Source organism: Rattus norvegicus, chromosome 15 (assembly GCF_021556685.1).
Source record: "Rattus norvegicus strain SHRSP/BbbUtx chromosome 15, alternate assembly SHRSP_T2T, whole genome shotgun sequence".
Taxonomy (NCBI): Eukaryota; Metazoa; Chordata; class Mammalia; order Rodentia; family Muridae; genus Rattus; species Rattus norvegicus.
The window spans coordinates 31,907,211-31,925,727 of NC_141548.1; the positions used below are offsets into that span (position 1 = coordinate 31,907,211).

Sequence of the window (18,517 nt, forward strand, 5' to 3'; positions counted from 1 at the left end):
GGTGGGATAAACAAATAGAGTTACAATCTGTCTGCTGAAGGACCAATAAATCTTGCCATCTGACTCTGGAAACCACTGTGTGTCAACAGATGCTGAATTACTGTCTTCTATTTTTCTATTTTTATTTACTGCAGTGTGTACTGACTGACTCTTTAAAAAAAATAATAAAAATATACTAAACCAGAAGTAATTTTAAAGTGGTGCTGGGGCTTGAAACTAGAATGTCACACATGCTAAGTAAGAGGCCTATCGCTGAGCTACACACCAGCCATTAAGTCAGATGGTAATGGACTTGGCTACATTAAACCCTTACACTAGGCTAGGTACAGCTGTGGCCCAGTTGGCAAAGTACCTGCCCACCACACAGAGGCCTGGTCTGATCCCAGGGCTGTATAAACTGGGCATGACGGCACATACATACTTACACTCAGCATTTAGGAGATGAAAACAGGAGGATCAGAAGTCCAGCAGCAGCCATGGTGTCAGTGAGTTCAAAGCAAGCAAGCATTTAAACACTGAAGAGGGGGCTGGAGAGATGGCTCGGCAGTTAAAAGTCCTGAGTTCAATTCCCAGCAACCACATGGTGGCTCACAACCATCTGTACTGTGATCTGATGCCCTCTTCTGGTGTGTCTGAAGACAGAGACAGTGTACTCACATATATATAGGTGAAGGTGGGTGGATAGACAGATAAAGATATATCTTTAAACATAGGAGTGGCAAAGTGGAGAAGAGAAACAATTTTATTTTTGGCCTTTTTATTATCTTAGCAACTGGGGCTTACACTCTACTTTCAGATGACTAACCAACTGTTAGCAGTGATCCCCGTTCTACAGCACCATTAGTTAGAAGACCATGGTCCTTCTGTCCACAAGACAGACCCTATAAAGAGGGAAACATCTCTTGTTAGACACAAACTGAAGCACTAGCAAAAAAGGAAACAAACAAACAAAAAAGCCCACCTAACAAACTCTATCAACCCTGGCAGAAAGTAGTGTCAGGTTTGTAAATCCAACCTGTAACTACCCCACTGCCCTTCTCCTCTGTCACACTGTTACTTCAAAAACAGATTCTCACATAGTCCAGGTTAGCCTTTAACGTCCTAGGTAGTAGTCAAGGCTGGCCTTGAACTCCTTGATCTTCCTACCTCTACCTGCCAAGTATAGTAGTCACAGGGACTATGACACCTACAATAAATATACAAATATTCACACTCTGATTATTAAAAAAATTTCCACAAACTCTGGATGTAAAGATTTACCCTGAGACAATAGTGAGCAAAGAGGGGAATAGAAATCAAATGGTAGAGAGCAGATTGGTCAGTGTCAGAAGCAAGAACAGTCTGCTGTGAATTAGTGACAAATCGAGTTAAGACATCATCAAAGGGGTCTGAGGACATGTCTGTTACAAAACCAGGGCCCTGCAATCAGTAGCAGCATTGTGTTTGACATGTGCTCAGAAAGACAGGACAGGCACAAAGGATTCTCTGACCAATGCTGGGGTGCACTAGGATCAACTGGATCACAATGCCTCTCTCCACTCAGGTGCCCTGTAGATGTGGGACTGAGACATGACTTAAGAGTCCTAAAGAACAAGACAGAGCAAATGCTCTTTTCAGCCACTGTTTGTCCACATCCCAAATTCTCTCTACATGGAGGCTGGAGAATTGGATTTATGCTGATCCAATTACTTCAGTTTATCCTTGTCACCCTCTCCTGTCTACTGTCAAGATCACACACTTCGACTATTCAAGAAAACAAAACATTTACAAGAGCAATTTTAAAAAGTTTCAACAGTCACTAAGTTGATTAATATTTCAGTAATAGACTGCCCTTTGCCTCAGCCTCCCTCAGTCCCGTATGATTACATCATCATCTTCTTCCTCCTCCTCCTCCTCTTCTTCCTCACCATCTTCTGGCAGTTCTTCATCCTCCTCCTCTTCCTCTTCATCTAAACAAACTACCACTTCTGCTGGCTTGGGCAATCGAGAGTCAAACCAGTCCAGCACTTGCTGAGTGCTTAGTCTTGATGCCTGACTCAGTTTAAGGATATCAGCTTCCTGCAGCTGCTGGTGGGCTGCCCAGTACCTCTCCAAAGGTCGTATATCTGGTGGGGGCGGTGGGGCTGGTAGAGGTGGTGTCTTGGCCCATTCTTTCAAGGAACGAGTTGATGATGTAGAAATGGCTGGATCTTGAAAACTAGGAGTACCAAGTACTGCATTGTCCCGAAACCATTTCAGCTGTCCATGCTTCAAGGCATAGCGTGTATCACCAAACCATTGAATGATCTCAGGGCGAGGTAAACCAGTGATCTGTTCTAACTTATGGTAATCTTCTCGTCGTGCCCATTGGCACTGCAGGAAAAAGGATTTAAGGATGGCCAACTGTTCTTTGGTTTTACGCTTAGTCTTTCGCTGGTGTTGCATATCTGGGGAAAGGTATTCGGTGGGGCCAACCCTGCTCGGTACTGAGTTATTCCGTAGCCTTTGGGACCAGAGTGGTTCTACTTGTGGAGACAGTGCCTGCTCACTAGGTGAGAATGACTGTGGGATATAACCCAAAGGCTGGAGGGGTTTAGGGGTGGCAGTGGTTCCATTAGCCAGTACCTGGAAAGGAGAAGAGGCAGAGGAAGATGGAGGTGTTCCACTAGGTTCAGATTCCTCCTTACAACTATTATCAAGTAATGAGATCAATGGGGACTTATCTGGCTGATGGACAGCTATGGAGTGATTCCAGGAAGCAGTTCCTCCACCACATGACTGGTCAGGACCCCCGCCTGCCTGCTCCTTAGAGAGGCCACTGATCTGAAGATCCTGACAATCTGATTGGTGGTTCAATGTTCTGCTGCCCATCATCAAAGGCTCCTTAACTTTCTGATGATTCAGTGGCAGCTGTGATACCTGAAAGGGCTCCTCAGGCTCAACCTTCAATCCTTTCATCTGAGTGGGCTCGCTAAGCGCCAGAGGACGCAGTCCAAGAGCAACCTGTTCTGGAGGGGTCACTGGAGGCATCTCCTGTGGGGGCCTCACTGCGTGATGTGTGAAAGACAGAAGAGACTTGAAAAGGAGCTGATCTCGGTGGTACACCACTCTGGCTCGAGTCTCTTCTATCTCTTCAGATGACCAGCTAATGCCACAGCGGAGACGTTGGGCCATGAACCAGGTCTTTACCTTCTCCATCTGCAGCCCATGCCGCAGGCAGAGGAGAGCGATATCTGCCAGGCTTGGGTAGGGGAAGTAGCTGAAAGCCTGTAGCAGGTGCTCATTTCCGTCCAGCTCACTGGTTTGGACCGCTTGAGTCCACACAAGCTGTAGCTCCTCGGAGACTGGCGGGAGGCAGACAAGCCCTGCTCCCGAGCTGTTGAGACTGCTGGAGTCTTTATTCGGACTCATGACCTGCTCTGATTTGTACCCTTCAGAGACAGCTGCAAGAAAAGAAATAGTTCCATTACATTTAATGTTTACAAACTGCTGAAACCAGACAGTTTTCTATCTGAATGATGTTTATCGCTCCCTAAAATCATTTCTCAACTTTCACAATCTTGTCAAGTCATCAGGACCTGCTGTAATTCTTGTTTCTTTGTATTAAATGTAAGGTCCATAGAAGTTGGGGTAAAATTGACCCTAAGCCTCATGACAAAAAGGCTGTCTTTAGAGGCTAAGGAAAAAAGGTATCCTGCCACAGCCTTTACTGTTCCAACTTCAGTTTGCTTCTAAAGCTGTCACTCAACTCTCACCTTTAAGTTCATGGACCAGCACTCAGACTGTACTTAACCACAAAACCAGGGCCTCATGCTCTAATCTCAGAAAGATTACTCTTTAGTGCCTAACAGTCTTGTATGACTTCCAGAACATGAAGACAGGGAGACAACCTATCACGTCAGCACGAGAGGGTATACCTACAATCCCAGCACTTGAGAGATAGTTAGTAGGACCAGGAGTTCAAGCACAGCCTAAACTACATAAAACTATCTCAAAACATACAAAAAGCAGGCAACGACAAAACAGGGTGGGGGTACTCTGCCCAGCCCCAAAGACCACCCCTCTTTTCTTGGTGGTGGGAGTACTGGAAATAGGAAACTGTATTCATAGTACATTAAAGCCCTAAACTCATCTCAGTAGGAAGACAGAGTCCAAAACCTTGGTATAAAAGAACCTTATTCCCCTTGGGTTAGATTTTGTGGAAAGGGCAGTTTTCTTCCTCAGCCAGCTTAATAAAGGTTAATCCCCTCCCTGAGATTTTGTCACCTCTCACAGCTCAGCCTAAGGAGATGATTCCCTCCCCATGAACAGCCTACTCCACAAAGGGCAAAAGGGCTCCTGCTTTTGTCTCTTCAGTCCAGTTTTCTCCTCAGAACCAGCTGGGCAAGTTCATTAAACAGCACGGCTCGCTCCCAGCGGTGGGCAAGGGGACCTGTTCATTCCCCAATGCCTGGCAAAATCTGGGAGTATTCTCTAACTTGTTTTTTTAGTTTTCTTTTTTAAATTCATCTATTTTATTTATGTGAATAACTGTTGCTGTCTCTGTTCACACCAGAAGAGGGCATCAGATCCCATTACAGATGGTTGTGAGCCACCATGTGGTTGCTGGGAATTGAACTCAGGACCTCTGGAAGAGCAGTCAGTGCTCTTAACCACTGAGCCATCTCCACTCATTCTCTAACATTTTAATTCAGCTCCCTCCTTAGGTATTAGAGATACTCTATCACATCACATTTTATTCTTGGAGGAATCCCATTGGTATTTACATTATTTCTGGTCTGTCTAGGATAGGATGAGATTCCCACATAAATGCTACTGATTAACTGACAAGTTTCGAGTCTACAAAGACCGCATATACTGTTTTCATTTCTTTGGAGACCTCCAGCCTAGGCAAATGCTCCAAAAGGTCAAATCCTAGGGGCTTTATTTTAATCTATAAAGGTTTTTTAGTTAGATTTTATTTGATAACTGGTCCACATGTACATATGCACCATGTGTGCTTGGTGCCCTCAAAGATTAGAAGAGGGCATCAGATCTCCTGGATTTGGACTTAAAGCTGGTTCTAGGCTGCCATGTAGGGAGGGAATGGAACCCAGGTCCTCTGCAAGAGCAGCAAGCGCTCCTGAACGCTGAGCCAGCCCCCTTGAGGCTTTATGGTTATAAAACTGGACATTCCTTTTAGTGTTTGCTTGCCATAGCTTCTGACAATCAAATCTAAGAGACCAGAAGCCATGCAGATCCTAAATGCATTACACTTGAAGGGTTCTTTACAGGTGAGGAGGCAGATCTAAGTGGAAGCAGCTTAAGAATTCTAAGTTCCAGACTGGAGAGATGGCTCAGGGCTTAAGAGCACTGATTGCTCTTCCAGAGGTCCTGAGTTCAATTCCCAGCAACCACATGGTGGCTCACAACCATCTGTAATGGGATCTGATACCCTCTTCTGGTGTGTCTGAAGACAGTGACAATGTACTCATATATAATAAATAAATAAATCTTAAAAAAAAATTCTAAGTTCTACTTAGGTCTAGCTCTGGGTTAGTCACTGAATCCCTACTGATTCTCTGCTCCATTTCCCTCCTCTGTAAAGAATGCTGTATGCTGTGTGCTCACGGAAAAGTCATATTGTCACCAGGCATCTGTTGTGTGCAGGTGCTACAGCGTCACAAACAGCAGCTTGGGGAGACCGAAGTTTGGGGTGTAGCAGACTTGAGGTTAACTGCAGCTTCCCTGCTTTCTAGAATGCTATTTGTCCTTAGCCAAGTTATTTCACCTAAAGCTTAGTTTCTCCTCAGAGAAAAAGGTACCCTACCTGGGAAGTCTAAACTGGGTAGAAGTCAGAGTCTTCTGGCAGGCAAGCGGTTTAACAATGAGCTATATACAGCTCCAGCCCCATGACTTTATATTCTCCAATTCTGAGGTTTTGAAACAATTTCAAGATGGATTCTGCTGCTTTGAAAAAATCTGTATAAAGGCTAGAGAGAGGACTCAGTGCTTAAGAACCTGGCTGCTCTTCCAGAGGCCATAGGTTCAGTTCTAACATCTACAAGGCAGCTCCCAACCAGCTGCAAGTCAAGTTCTAGGACACTTGGTGCCCTCTTCTGGCCACTGTGGGTATTGCATGTATGTGGTGAACAGACATACATGTGAAATAAAACGGAAAAAGAAAAATAGTCTGTGGCCATGTCTCAGAGGGATAAATGCCATGTCTCAGAGGGATAAATGCCGATTGAAAGCGTGTGCCACTACACCCAGCTAAAATCAAGACGTTCACTGTGTGGTTGGTAACTCTCTGAAGAATCTGTCTTTCAATCAGGAGCACATGGCTCCTAATAACAACAAGTAGGGGCCAGGCACAATGGCACAATGTAAAGAGACTGTCTCAAAAGCAAGAGTGACAAGGATGATAGACCAGTGTTCTTTTTTTTTTTTTTTCTTTTCTTTTTTTCAGAGCTGGGGACCGAACCCAGGGCCTTACGCTTGCTAGGCAAGCGCTTTACCGCTGAGCTAAATCTCCAACCCCTAGACCAGTGTTCTTAACAGTATTCTTGTGCCTCTATCTTGGACTGGAGAGAGAAGGAGAATCCAAACTGGAGGGTTTCTACCTGGGCAGAGATGGTGGTGGTAAATCTATTATGAATAATCACACCTGAATCCTTATTACAGATGCCAGATATATTATTCTGCTTAGTCATTGATGTAAACAGTACACTTATAACGTTCTTCCCTCCCTTTGATTTCTAACGCCCCAGCCAGCCAGAAAGGAGAAGCAGCTTAAACTTGGAATTTAGATGCTTCCTATACACTGATAGGGAAAAGAGTTTGGAATGTTTACTTAAATATAGGCTTGTACTAAAACAGAAGACAAAGCAGAAAACTGGATATGATCCTGCTCAGCTCCTAAGTCTTTATTCAAATAAGATCTGAAATAATGCCTAAGGTATGTCTGGGTAATACAGTGTTAAGGGCCTTACGGACTTTTGTGATGTTTAACTTATGTGCTTCTGAGTTGCCTAAGGTATGTCTGGGTAATATAGTGTTAAGGGCCTTACGGACTTTTGTGATGTTTAACTTACGTGCTTCTGCACTTTTTAAATAATCAACTTCTTTGAGAATCAGATAAAAATCACAGCACTTTGGGCTGTAGAGATGGCTCAGCACAAGTTCAGTTCCAAGCACCCATATCAGGTAACTCATAGCCACCTGTAACTCCAGTTCCAAGGGATCAAAGCCCTCGGGTTTCCCCAGGCTTGATTGTACATAGTGCACACAAACTCACACAGGCACACACAAATCAATCTTTTTTTAAGAGCCAGACCTTTCGAAATTTGTGACTTAAAAATGTATACCCGGGGCTGGGGATTTAGCTCAGTGGTAGAGCGCTTACCTAGGAAGCGCAAGGCCCTGGGTTCGGTCCCCAGCTCCAAAAAAAAAAAAAGAACCAAAAAAAAAAAAATGTATACCCAATACAAGTCACAACTGCACTCAGACATCATTGCCAAGAGATCAGCTTCAGATCTCTGCTTTGTAAGTCTTCCTAACTTAATGAAGGCAGTGTGCTATCTTGCTTAAAAGTGAACAAGCAAATTAAATGAACGGAAAGAGTGGGAGACAAGAGTTCCGACTGTCTAAAAGGGACCAGGGTATCTGTGGTACCAGACAGGATGGGAAAGATGCTAAAAAGTGACCCATAGATTACATGGTCAATACCCAATGTCCTGGACACTCAAGGTTAGCTACTGTCTAGTGCAACACACTGGCTTTATTCAGTTGTCGTGCTTGAAACTGTGTGCTTCTCCAACTGTTTGTGGCCCCACACACTTGCCCATTTCTGGGCATCTCTGGGTATCTGTATAATAATGTAATTAAAATATCATGCACCTATTTAAATATGGAAACTAAAGACACCTCAGCATGCTGAGGCAGGAGGATCACAAATTTGAGGCCAGCTTGAGCTACACAGTAAAGCTGTATAAACACAAATTAAATGCTTTGGAGAGACTAATTCAAGAATATGCATTAAAAGCCTGCCCAGTCAGGAGTGGGCAAGGCAACTGTTGAAGATTGAAGTATGTTCCAACTCAGACAGCTTCCAAAGGTCCAATCTCACTTCACTTTGAGAAAAGCCAAACTGGAAATAACATGGTCAAAGTGAGTAGCTTTCACCTAGAGTGGCACACTAGAATTACCTGGGAAACTTAGAAGGCCACCCTCCTCCCCACTTCCTTCTGATTAATGCACTGGGACACAGGCATTCATAATTTTAAAAAGTTCTCAGGAGGTTGGGGATTTAGCTCAGTGGTAGAGCGCTTGCCTAGCAAGTGCAAGGCCCTGGGTTCAGTCCCCAGCTCCGGAAAAAAAAAGAAAAAAGAAGAAAAAAAAATTCTCAGGGTGCAGTTAATGCTAAAAACGGGTTAAACAATACACCAAACACTGGTGAAATTTACTTTGAATTTTAAGGTTTAGGATAATTCACGTATCTTAATTTTTCAATTTCTGGCTTTTGCAACTACTGCTATCTGAAACATATGACGAAGACTCATCATACGCATCGATCTAGGCCCACACTGATTTTTCAGACAAGCCTCAAGCTTGAGTTTTCTTCCAGCTGACAAGTCTCAGACGCAATACCAGGAACCTATGAGGGCTTTTCATTTCCTGGTTGGTTCTCTCAGTATGGAGGGGCACAAGAGTCGGGGGGCCACTTGTTTGTTTGAAACCATTCATTTCCAAATGGTAGTGCTCCCCGAGAAGCGAGGTCTAGTTGTATATGCCTGTTGAGGTCGCCAGGAGGTAGTCATGGGGACAGGGGAAGCCCGGGCCGGAACTGGGTCAGAGAACAAAAAGTTGCAGCACTTGGGGCAGTGAGCTCAGAAGGCAGGTGAACCTGCATCCTTGCAAAGGGCGTCCCAACCCAACCTTTCCCATCCCCCCCTCTGTAGCCTCCCCCAGTTACAACAACACAGATTCGAAAGTCCAGGGGAGGAAATAGGGACAGGACCCGACGACTTCCAACGGAGGATTCTCCTCCCACCACGAGGATGGGACTCAGAGGGTCCGAGGTTTCGCACTGGCCCGGAGGCAGGCCCAGGGGCTGGGGGGGGTCGGTCACTCACCACGGCGCGGCCCCGGGCGGCGGCTCCCAGCCTCGCACCGCGGGCTAGGGCGGGAAGGGGGAAGAGGGTAGGGTATCCAAGAGGGAGAGGGGCTGCGGCACGCCCGACTCCTGGCACCCCAGCCACGCGAAGCCCTGGACCGCCGCTGCCCCCAGCCCCTGGAACCAGGCGCTCCGCCCCTACTAGTGCGGCTTGGGGGCGGAGGCGGGGCCAAGGTCGGGATTGGTGGGCGGGCATCGGCACAACGCACTGGGCCGGCCATTGGCTGCACGGGTCCCGGCCGAGGTCCGCGATTGGCTGCGGGGAATCGGTCAGTGTAGGCGCGTGGGGCTGGGAACATGTCTTCCTGGGCAAGGCGCCTGTAGTGGACCTCTGCACCCTGTGGTCCATCCAAAGTTCTTTACTGAACTGGCCCCCAGTCCCGCAGGAAGACCTTCGGAAGACCTTTTAAAACATCTACCACCAGTCTTAAACTGGAGACCAAGCGCCACCAGCAGCGGCAGCCCGGGCAAACCGCTTAAAGCCACTGAGAATGTACACAAGAAGGATCAGATGTTTAGCCCCCAGAAAGATGGGCATCTTAAGTACCCGGAGACTTCGGCCACTTATGAGGTCAATGTGGCGAAAGTGTTCTCAATGACGAAATATTCTGGGTTTCGCTATTAGGGTGTAACAAGATGTGCTGTTCACTAAACCGTATTTTCCATAGGATGGAAGTTCTCGACAAAATTTATCACATTTAGGATTTCCGATATTACTTGGAAACAGCACTTCTGAAGTCAGTTGTGGACATTTGAAAAGGCCTAATCTTATTTATTTGGGTAACTTAAAAGGCATTGTCAGTCTTAGGTATTCTCAGACCTCAGTAGGTAAGGCTTTTCCGTACCTATTTGTCGCATAAACTTTTCTTGAAAGAACAAATGGAAGCGGAAAAGATGGCTCAGAGGTTAAGAGCTCATGCTGCTCTGGAGAGGTCATGAGTCAGGTCCCCAGCACCGACATCACAGTCACCTGTAACTCCAGCTCTATGGGGTCTGAAGCCCTCTTTAGACCTTGTGAGCACGTGCTCACACGTGTCCCATGTTGTTCTCAGAATCCCCATAAGTTTAAAAAAATAAATCTTAACAAAATCTCCAAATGGCTAACAAAGGTGACCAAAGAGATGACTCCACCCATGTATAGCTTGGTGAATTGGTGAATGGTGTGTGTGTGTGTGTGTGTGTGTGTGTGTGTGTGTGTGTGTGTGTGTGTGTGTGTGTTTTCAAGACAGTGTTCCTTTCTGAAGCCTTGACTGACCTGGAACTTGATTTGTGGACGAGGGTGGCCTCAAACTCAGAGCTCCATCTGCCTCTGCCTCCTGAGTTCTGGGCTTATGAACTTGCACCACCACCGCCCAGCTGGTGGATCAGATTTTAACTGGGTTACTAGGAGAAGTGTGAGCAATTTTATCAGTGGCTGTACTAAAGACTTAAGTGTCTCCCTCATCCTAACAACTGTTAACTGTTTCTACATCCTCAGGGAATGGAGGGAGCCTTGTGAGCTCCTTCCCCAACAACCCACCCCCACCCCCACCAGCCCACCACCACTACCACTCCCCACCCCCGTGTTTCTGTTAGGTGTGGGTGGAGCCTCATGAGCACCGTGTGGGTCTCCTTGCAGGTAACCACCCACAGTTTGAATTCAGGAATGGGCAGGTTTACCATTCGCTAAGGACAGAATTCCATTCCACACTTCCTCTCTAAGAAACCAGGTACAAAACTCGGTTCATTTTTCAAGGGTTCCACTCCAAAACCTAGAGCTCTTTGCAGGCTGACAGACATCTTAAACATCTCTGGTTTGATGCTGAGCCGTATTTTTCTGTTGCTAGCCTATTATTTGCCTCCAATCCCTTTCCTCATTGCTCTACCTCAGCCTCAATATTAAAAGCCCTCTTTAGACCTTGTGAGTCCATCCAAATGGACTCAGGTGCCTGGCAGAAACATCGTGCAGGTAAACAAGAAAAAATAGGTTTCTTTAAAAAGACCGCTTTGAACTGTCAGGTGTTGCAGGATAGTTGGAACCCCAAGATTGTGTTATTTACTGGGGAAAAAAAAATCCTGTTTTCAGTTGTGGTGTGGCTCAGACTTAGCACACGCCTTTAATCGAAGAGCTTTCTCCTTGAATATTGTAAACAGGATTAAATAAAGTCCACCTTAGGTCAAGAGGCAGAGAAGGCAACCAATGGAAGGAAGTAAATGTAGGATGATTAAGAAAAAAACATGGTACGAGGGAGTCCAAAGGACAGATATTGAGACCCGGAGAAAGTAGAAGGGAGGGACATTCAGTTCGAAGGATATTTTTTAAAGACTTCGTGAGAGAGAGGGGCATTGCTGGTGGGACTTCGGCTGTAAAGGAAGGGCAGCTGGTTGCTTTATCTCTCTGAGCTAGCAGGCTTTCCCCCCAGCATCGGGCTCCCAGGTCTTTGTTGGTAAAATCTAGGGTAACTTTTATCTACCAGGCTTTGAGACACAGCTGTTGATATTTACAAGACATTCTTCTGAGTCACAATATACAATGTCCGTTGTTTGGTGGGTAAGATGAAGAAAGGGATACAATGTCCATTGTTTGGTAGGAAGATGAAGAAAGGGAGAAATGGGACGTCTTAGCTGGGTAGCCCTTAATTACCAGTGAGCAGATCATTCCCCTCACAACACTCTATTGGACTGGATTGCTTGGGAAGAATCTGTGCTCGAATGGCTGGGAACTGAGGGAGGAGCCAGCCGTCTGTGGGAAGCAAACACCTGACTCTGGAAAGGTTCTGGCCCCTGTGGGCACTGCATGCACGTGGTACACAGACACTTATGGCACGGAATACTCAAACATTTCAAAGTGAGATAGTCAAAAGAGGGTGTTGGTGTGAGGGAAAAAATACACAAAAAGAAGAAACCCCTGTTCTAGGTTTACTATGAGCTTTAACCTCTGGATTTAGAAGTTGCTGTGGACTTGGGTGTGAAAATTACTGAGCAGTCATCCAAACACAAACACAAAAGGAGCCTGTGATTAGCAGGATAACAACCGTCTCAACTCTTCTTGTACTTACGACCAGGGGCTCATGTTATCCTCAAAGGCTCCCATCTTTGGTGAGATTTTTTTTTTCCTCGGGCTTGCAAGAGGTCTCAGCAGCAAAGACGCCCGCTGCCAGGCCTGAGTGCTTGAGTCGAATGCCATCAGTTTGGTTCCCGGGTCACACATGATGGAGAGAACTGACTCCAGAAAGTTATCCTCTGACCACCACACTGCCCATAGCATGAGCCCATTCATACACATATTTATGCACCCAGGCGCACACTCAAAAAAGGTCATTTAAAAAAAAATGTCCTGGGCTGGAGAGATGGCTCAGTGGTTAAAGCACTGACTGTTCTTCCAGAGGTCCTGAGTTCAAATCCTAGCAATCACAGGGTGGCTCACGACCATCTGTAATGAGATCTGGTGCCCTCTTCTGGTGTGTATGGAGACAGCTACAGTGTACACATATACATTAAATAAATACATCTTTAAAAACAAAATGTCCTAGCAGAGTGTAGTGACACACACTTTTCATCCCAGTGTGTATTGTTGTCTATATGCAGGTGAGGGCAGGCACAAGATAAGGCAAGGTGTGTGACTGGGCAGAGAAAAGGTAAGGCAGGCACAGAGTTTTGGAGAGGGGAGAGAGAGGAGAAGGTGGAAGAAGAACCAAAATGGAGGCAGAGAAAAACAACCCAGATCTGTGTGGCCTTAAAGGGTCACAGGTAGTTATGAATATTTTATAAGGAATAGATTTTTATAGGACAATTTGTCTTATCTAGGTGGGCAGTTTATATCAATATTAATTGGTTCAGAATTATTGTATGGATGTTTTATGGGGTGAGAATTTACGGATATAAATCTGATAGATAAATTATAAGCTTTTAGAGTTTTGATTTTACCGGGATACTGGGAGTTTTGACTATAACCACAGGGGGCAGATGCTGGGAATGAGTCTGCAGCAAGAGAGCCACGAGATAGGCGGTCTCTGTATGGAGCTGGGGTGGCAGCGACCATGGCAGTCTTGGAAACTAGGTGGATGGTCACTGATGGGGCTAGTCACTGAGGCGGAGAGACAGAGAGTAGCCAGCGGCAGCATGGGATGGAAATTGGACACTTAGCGAGTCGGGTTGAGATGATTTGCTGATTAAGATGAAAATACCCCCGCAGATGCTGCCTGGCCCACCAGAGCTGGCAATATGGTGTATCTTTTTTTTTTTTTTAAATATTTACTACAACATCCCAGCACTCAGGAGGTGGAAGCAGGAGGATCTCTGTGATTTTGAGGCCAGGCTGGTCTACAGAGTACATTTCATGACAGTCAGGGCTGATACACAAAGAAACCCTATCTTGAAAGAACAAACAAAACAAAATTAAAGTAAAAAAAAAAAAAAAAAAAGAAAGTCCTCCTTTTGAATGGCTGAGGTACTGGCTGACCAGAGGAATAATTGGCCTATGGAGTTCCAGAGTCTCTCCCTTAACAGACCTCTTGCAAAGCATTGAGAAGCCCAGCAACGTGTTAACATGGTGGTAAGTCGTTGTAACGTTTGGAAATATACCTAGTGGAAAGGCAAACTTGCTAAGATCGATGTGCCCTTCCTTTCTTAATTCTCCCTCCATCAAGCTTCCCCCTTTGTCCATTGGCAATGACTGCCATGGACATCTTGAGATTGGCTGAGCTAGGAAAACATTAGTTGGGGCTTAGTAGGGTACTTATGTGACTTTTCAGTTATGCCTATTTTTTTTTTAAAGATTTTATTTATTTCATGTATGTGAGCACACTGTAGCTGTCTTCAGACACACCAGAAGAGGGCATCAGATCCCACTGGATCCCAGATGGTTGTAAGCCACCATGTGGTTGCTGGGAATTGAACTCAGGACCTCTGGAAGAGCAGTCAGTGCTCTTAACCGCTGAGCCATCTCTCCAGCCCCTTCAGTTATGCCTATTAAAAACGTATTACCCCATGGCAGACACAGTTTCTGGACTGAATGTCCTTCCTTCTCCATGGTAAAACAGCAGTGGGCAACTCCAGTGTCTCATAGTGCGGGATCTGGAGGTCTTGGAGGCGGCGATTAATGTCTTAAGCTCTAACACGATCTAACCTGACTGTAGTCCTAACAGGGAGATTCTGACATGGCTGGGACTGTACACGGGGAACCATGTGAAGGTCCAGTGGCACACAGCTGTAATCCCAGCACTCCGAGTGGCAGAGGCAGAGTGATCACATTCAAGGCCAAGTCCAGGGGCAGCGAGCGTGGGGGTGGAGGAGACTACGATAAGGAAAAAGCTCAGAATGGAATTATTATCTTCATCTTGGGCTTCTGGTCTTCGCTCAGTAATAGAGGTGGGAGCCCCAGCACTGAAAACAGAACCCGGACAAAAACTAATTACATGAAAAGAAAAAAAAAATAGGGGTTGGGGATTTAGCTCAGTGGTAGAGCGCTTGGCTGGAGAGATGGCTCAGCGGTTAAGAGCACTGTCTGCTCTTCCAGAGGTCCTGAGTTCAATTCCCAGCAACCACATGGTGGCTCACAACCATCAGTAATCATGTCTGGTGCCCTGATTCTGGCCTGTAGTTGCATACATGCAGGCAGAACGCTGTATGATGTATACATAATAAATAAATGTTTAAAAAAAAAAAGGTGGGGCTGGAGAGATGGCTCAGCGGTTAAGAGCACTGACTGCTCTTCCAGAGGTCCTGAGTTCAAATCCCAGTAACCACATGGTGGCTCACAACCACCTGTAATGAGATTGGATGCCCTTTTCTGGTATGTCTGAAGACAGCTACAGTGTACTTATATATAATAAATAAATAAATCTTTAAAAAAAAAAAAGGTACAAGATGCTTCCTTTCCGCCATTTTGTTCTGCCATCCCTAGTCTAATACCTTACACCAAATATGAAAGAAATGGTCCATTTTTCCGAGTTTGGAAAAAATGCTGTCTGTCTTTTAAGACACATTCTCAATAGTAGCCAAGGTTCATTCACCTGCTAGGCTAACCTTGCCTCCAGGCAATTCTTCTCCATTGGCCTCCTGAGGGCTAGAATTACCAGTGTGAGCTATTATGCTTGGTCTGAAATTTTTTTTTTTTTTCCGGAGCTGGGGACCGAACCCAGGGCCTTGCGATTGCTAGGCAAGTGCTCTACCACTGAGCTAAATCCCCAACCCCCTGAAATTTTTTTATAACATAATCACTGTAACAGGCCCCAGACCTTGCCACAACTGACTCCATGATGGAAATACCATTTAGGCTGTAAGACTCAGCACGGAGATAGCCTCCTGCTAAACAAAAACAAAGGCCCAATCCATCGAAGCTGATGAGAGTTCTGGGAAAGTCTCAAGATATACTAACCTTGCTTGTTAGCTTGTTAGTTCCACTTCTGTTGTTAACTGAAGACATGGTTTTTGTGCTTAAAAGCTCACTCTGAGAAAGGATCAGAGCTCTATTGGGACCCTGAGTACCCAGTATTGTCACCAGCTGACTCATAGACTTCCTATTGGCTAAAACCCGTGTCCGGGCAGTCTTCTCTGGTGGATACTCCACAAGTCACAATGTGTAATTCTTTTAAAATTACCATAACCTGAAAATTAACAGTATGCTAGAAAACTGAAATCCTTTCTTGTTTGTTTTTCCATACAGGGTTTTTCTGTTACCTTAGCTGTGCTGGAACTCACTGAAGAGCAGGCTGGCCTCTAACTGAAAGATCCAACTACCTCTGCCTCCCCCGTGCTGGATTAGAGACGTGTGCCACCATGGTTCAGAACCTTATTCTTTGCAGTAAGTATTAGTTACCTGTTCTATGAAAAGGCTGTCAGTGCAGCAGGGTGGGTACAGCGCGATGGGTGCAGGCGCCTGCTGCCTGGCCTGCTGACCTAGGTTTCATTCTAGGGGAACCACACCCTGGAAGAGGGACGCCATCCCAAAAAGTTGCCCTCTGTCTCTATGTGTGGGTCTTGAACACACACAAATAAGCCAGGTATGGTGGTGCATACCCTTAATCCCATCGCTCAGGAGGCAGAGGTAAGTGGATCTCTGTGAGTTTGAAGACAGCCTGGTCTACATAGTGAGTTCCAGGACAGCTGGGGCTATATAGTAAGACCTCCCATCAAACAAACAACAAAAACAAAAAAGTTCAATCTGATTTTTTTTGGTATCCAAACACATGGAAAAAAAATTGTTTGCCAGGTAGGTAATTTTTCATCAGCTTTTTTTTTTTTTTTTTTGGTAGCGTGCATGTATGTGGGGGTTCACGAGTGTTTTAGATTGATGCCAAATCTTCCTTGATAGCTCTCCACCTCAGCTCTCTCTTTTTTTTTTTTTTTTTTGGTTCTTTTTTTTCCGGAGTTGGGGACCGAACCCAAGGCCTTGCGCTTCCTAGGCAAGCGCTCTACCACTGACCCCCTTTCATCAGCTTTTTAAAAACTGTAACTGATTTGCATTTCCCCAGTCCTTAAACGTTCACTTTATGCCCAATCTTGTATTTAAAATTTGTATTTTCGGGCTGCAGAGATGGCTCAGTGGTTAGGAGCACTGACTGCTCTACCAAAGTTCTTGAGTTCAAATCCCAGCAACCACATGGTGGCTCACAACCATCTGTAATGAGATCTGACGCCCTCTTCTGGTGTGTCTGAAGACAGCTACAGTGTACTTACAGATAATAAGTAAATAAGTAAACAAATAAATAAATCTTAAAAAATAAAATTTGTATTTTCTTCTTAAAAGTTGTATACTTTAGGATACAGAAGTTTTACTCGACTGTGTAACCAAATGACCATGTTCGGTTTCGTCCAGTGTTTGGTGTCTCCTCTCCTAAGAAATGCCAGAGGTCAGGGGAGCTCTAAGGCTGAATGGTCACCAGTGCAGGTGTTGGGAATCTGGGATGGATTTGAAACAGGAAAAGCTACATTAAAGCTCTCTGTGAAAGAAAGAGTTCAGGGGTTGGGGATTTAGCTCAGTGGTAGAGCGCTTGCCTAGGAAGCGCAAGGCCCTGGGTTCGATCCCCAGCTCCGAAAAAAAAGAACCAAAAAAAAAAAAAAAAAGAAAGAGTTCAGATCAACCCACCATCAAACTAAGATGTCCAAGTTGGGAAAGAGGCTAGGGCCACGGAAGCCCTGCCCAGCCTCCACCTACCTCTCTCTGGGTGTCTAGTCCTCATGCTGACTCTTCCTTCACATATGTACTTCGCTTTCAAAACGTACTGAGTGGGTGCTGTGCAATGACATCACAGCTCGACTATTATGACGTAATGAGGAGGCCAGTGACTGTGCTCCAACCAGTGTCGGTGTTCTGAGTCTCATGATGGAAGAAAGCAGGCCACTCAAGGATGTGGTAAGGCCTTGCTGGCCCCAGGGAGAGCCAGCCACTGCAGACTGAATCTTGAACAACTGTACAAAGGCGTATTTACTGATTGTTACAGAGAAGTTAGTGTTTGGGTGAAACTGGTTCCTCATACCAAAGCCCCTGACCTGACCTATGTTTAGGGAAGGAGACATCACACCTCTGTGACTTCATGTTTATTGTACGCTGTCTCCAGTACCCAATAAAGCACAGCACTCCAGGTGTGCCTGGAGCTGTGACCAAAGTCATGGAAATGTCATGAAGCTCCTTCAGTAATACAACTCTATCAATCACAGGAAACAACCGCCATTTTCCACAATAATTCCTTCCAGGTCTACGTCCTTCTAGAAAAGAACTATTCATTCTATTATTTATCAGAGATACAATGAAAACCATTCCATGCTAATGTTTACCGTAGACAATGGTTTTACTTAGAATTACACTACAAACTAGGGCTTCCCTATCAGGTCTGCTGTTCTCATTACCCTGTGGCTGATTCCATTAGTAGATGAAGCATCCCGACCTAAGAGGAAATTAGCTTCTCCCAAGCTGGTCCCTTTAACCACACAGCTCGTGCTGGGTGCCAGGCAGCTAGAGCTTGGCCCTCCAGACTTTCCCACTGTCCAAAATGGTAAAAGGATCTGATTGGAGTGTCTTGGGTCAGGGTTGCCAAACCCTCTGTACCTCTTTCTCACCCAACGTTTACATGATCCAAGACTCCATTAGGGTTGGGAGGACAGCTCAGCGGGTAAAGGTACTATGTTACATAGCGTCATAAAGACATCACCTTGACACTGGCTAAAGTCATCTGAGAGGACGTAACCTCAATTAAGAAAATGCCTCCATGTCAGGTGTACACCTTTGATCCTGGCACTTGGGAGGCAGAGGCAGGTGGATCTCTAAGTTGGAAGCTAGCCTGGTCTACAGAGTGAGTTCCAGGATAGCCAGGATTACACAGAGAAACCCCTTCTCAAAAAACAAAACAAATAGAAAGAAGGAAATAAATAGAGTGAAGGAAAGAAAGAGGGAGGAAAAGAGGA

At 45.5% G+C, this 18,517-nt stretch overlaps 1 protein-coding gene across 8 annotated transcripts; it reads right to left on the minus strand.

The window, feature by feature from the left end:
• Nucleotides 1-724: 724 nt before the first annotated feature.
• Homez (homeobox and leucine zipper encoding) lies at nt 725-17,599 on the minus strand. 8 transcript variants are annotated; one of them, XM_087585077.1, is made up of 4 exons: nt 17,271-17,387; nt 3,169-3,422; nt 1,908-2,604; nt 725-881 (listed from the first exon to the last, which is right to left on the minus strand). In XM_087585077.1, the coding sequence occupies exons 1-4, from the start codon at nt 17,293-17,295 to the stop codon at nt 841-843; spliced, it is 1,017 nt and encodes a 338-aa protein (XP_087441203.1). In that variant the 5' UTR covers nt 17,296-17,387; the 3' UTR covers nt 725-840.
• Between the last annotated feature and the right edge of the window lie 918 nt (nt 17,600-18,517).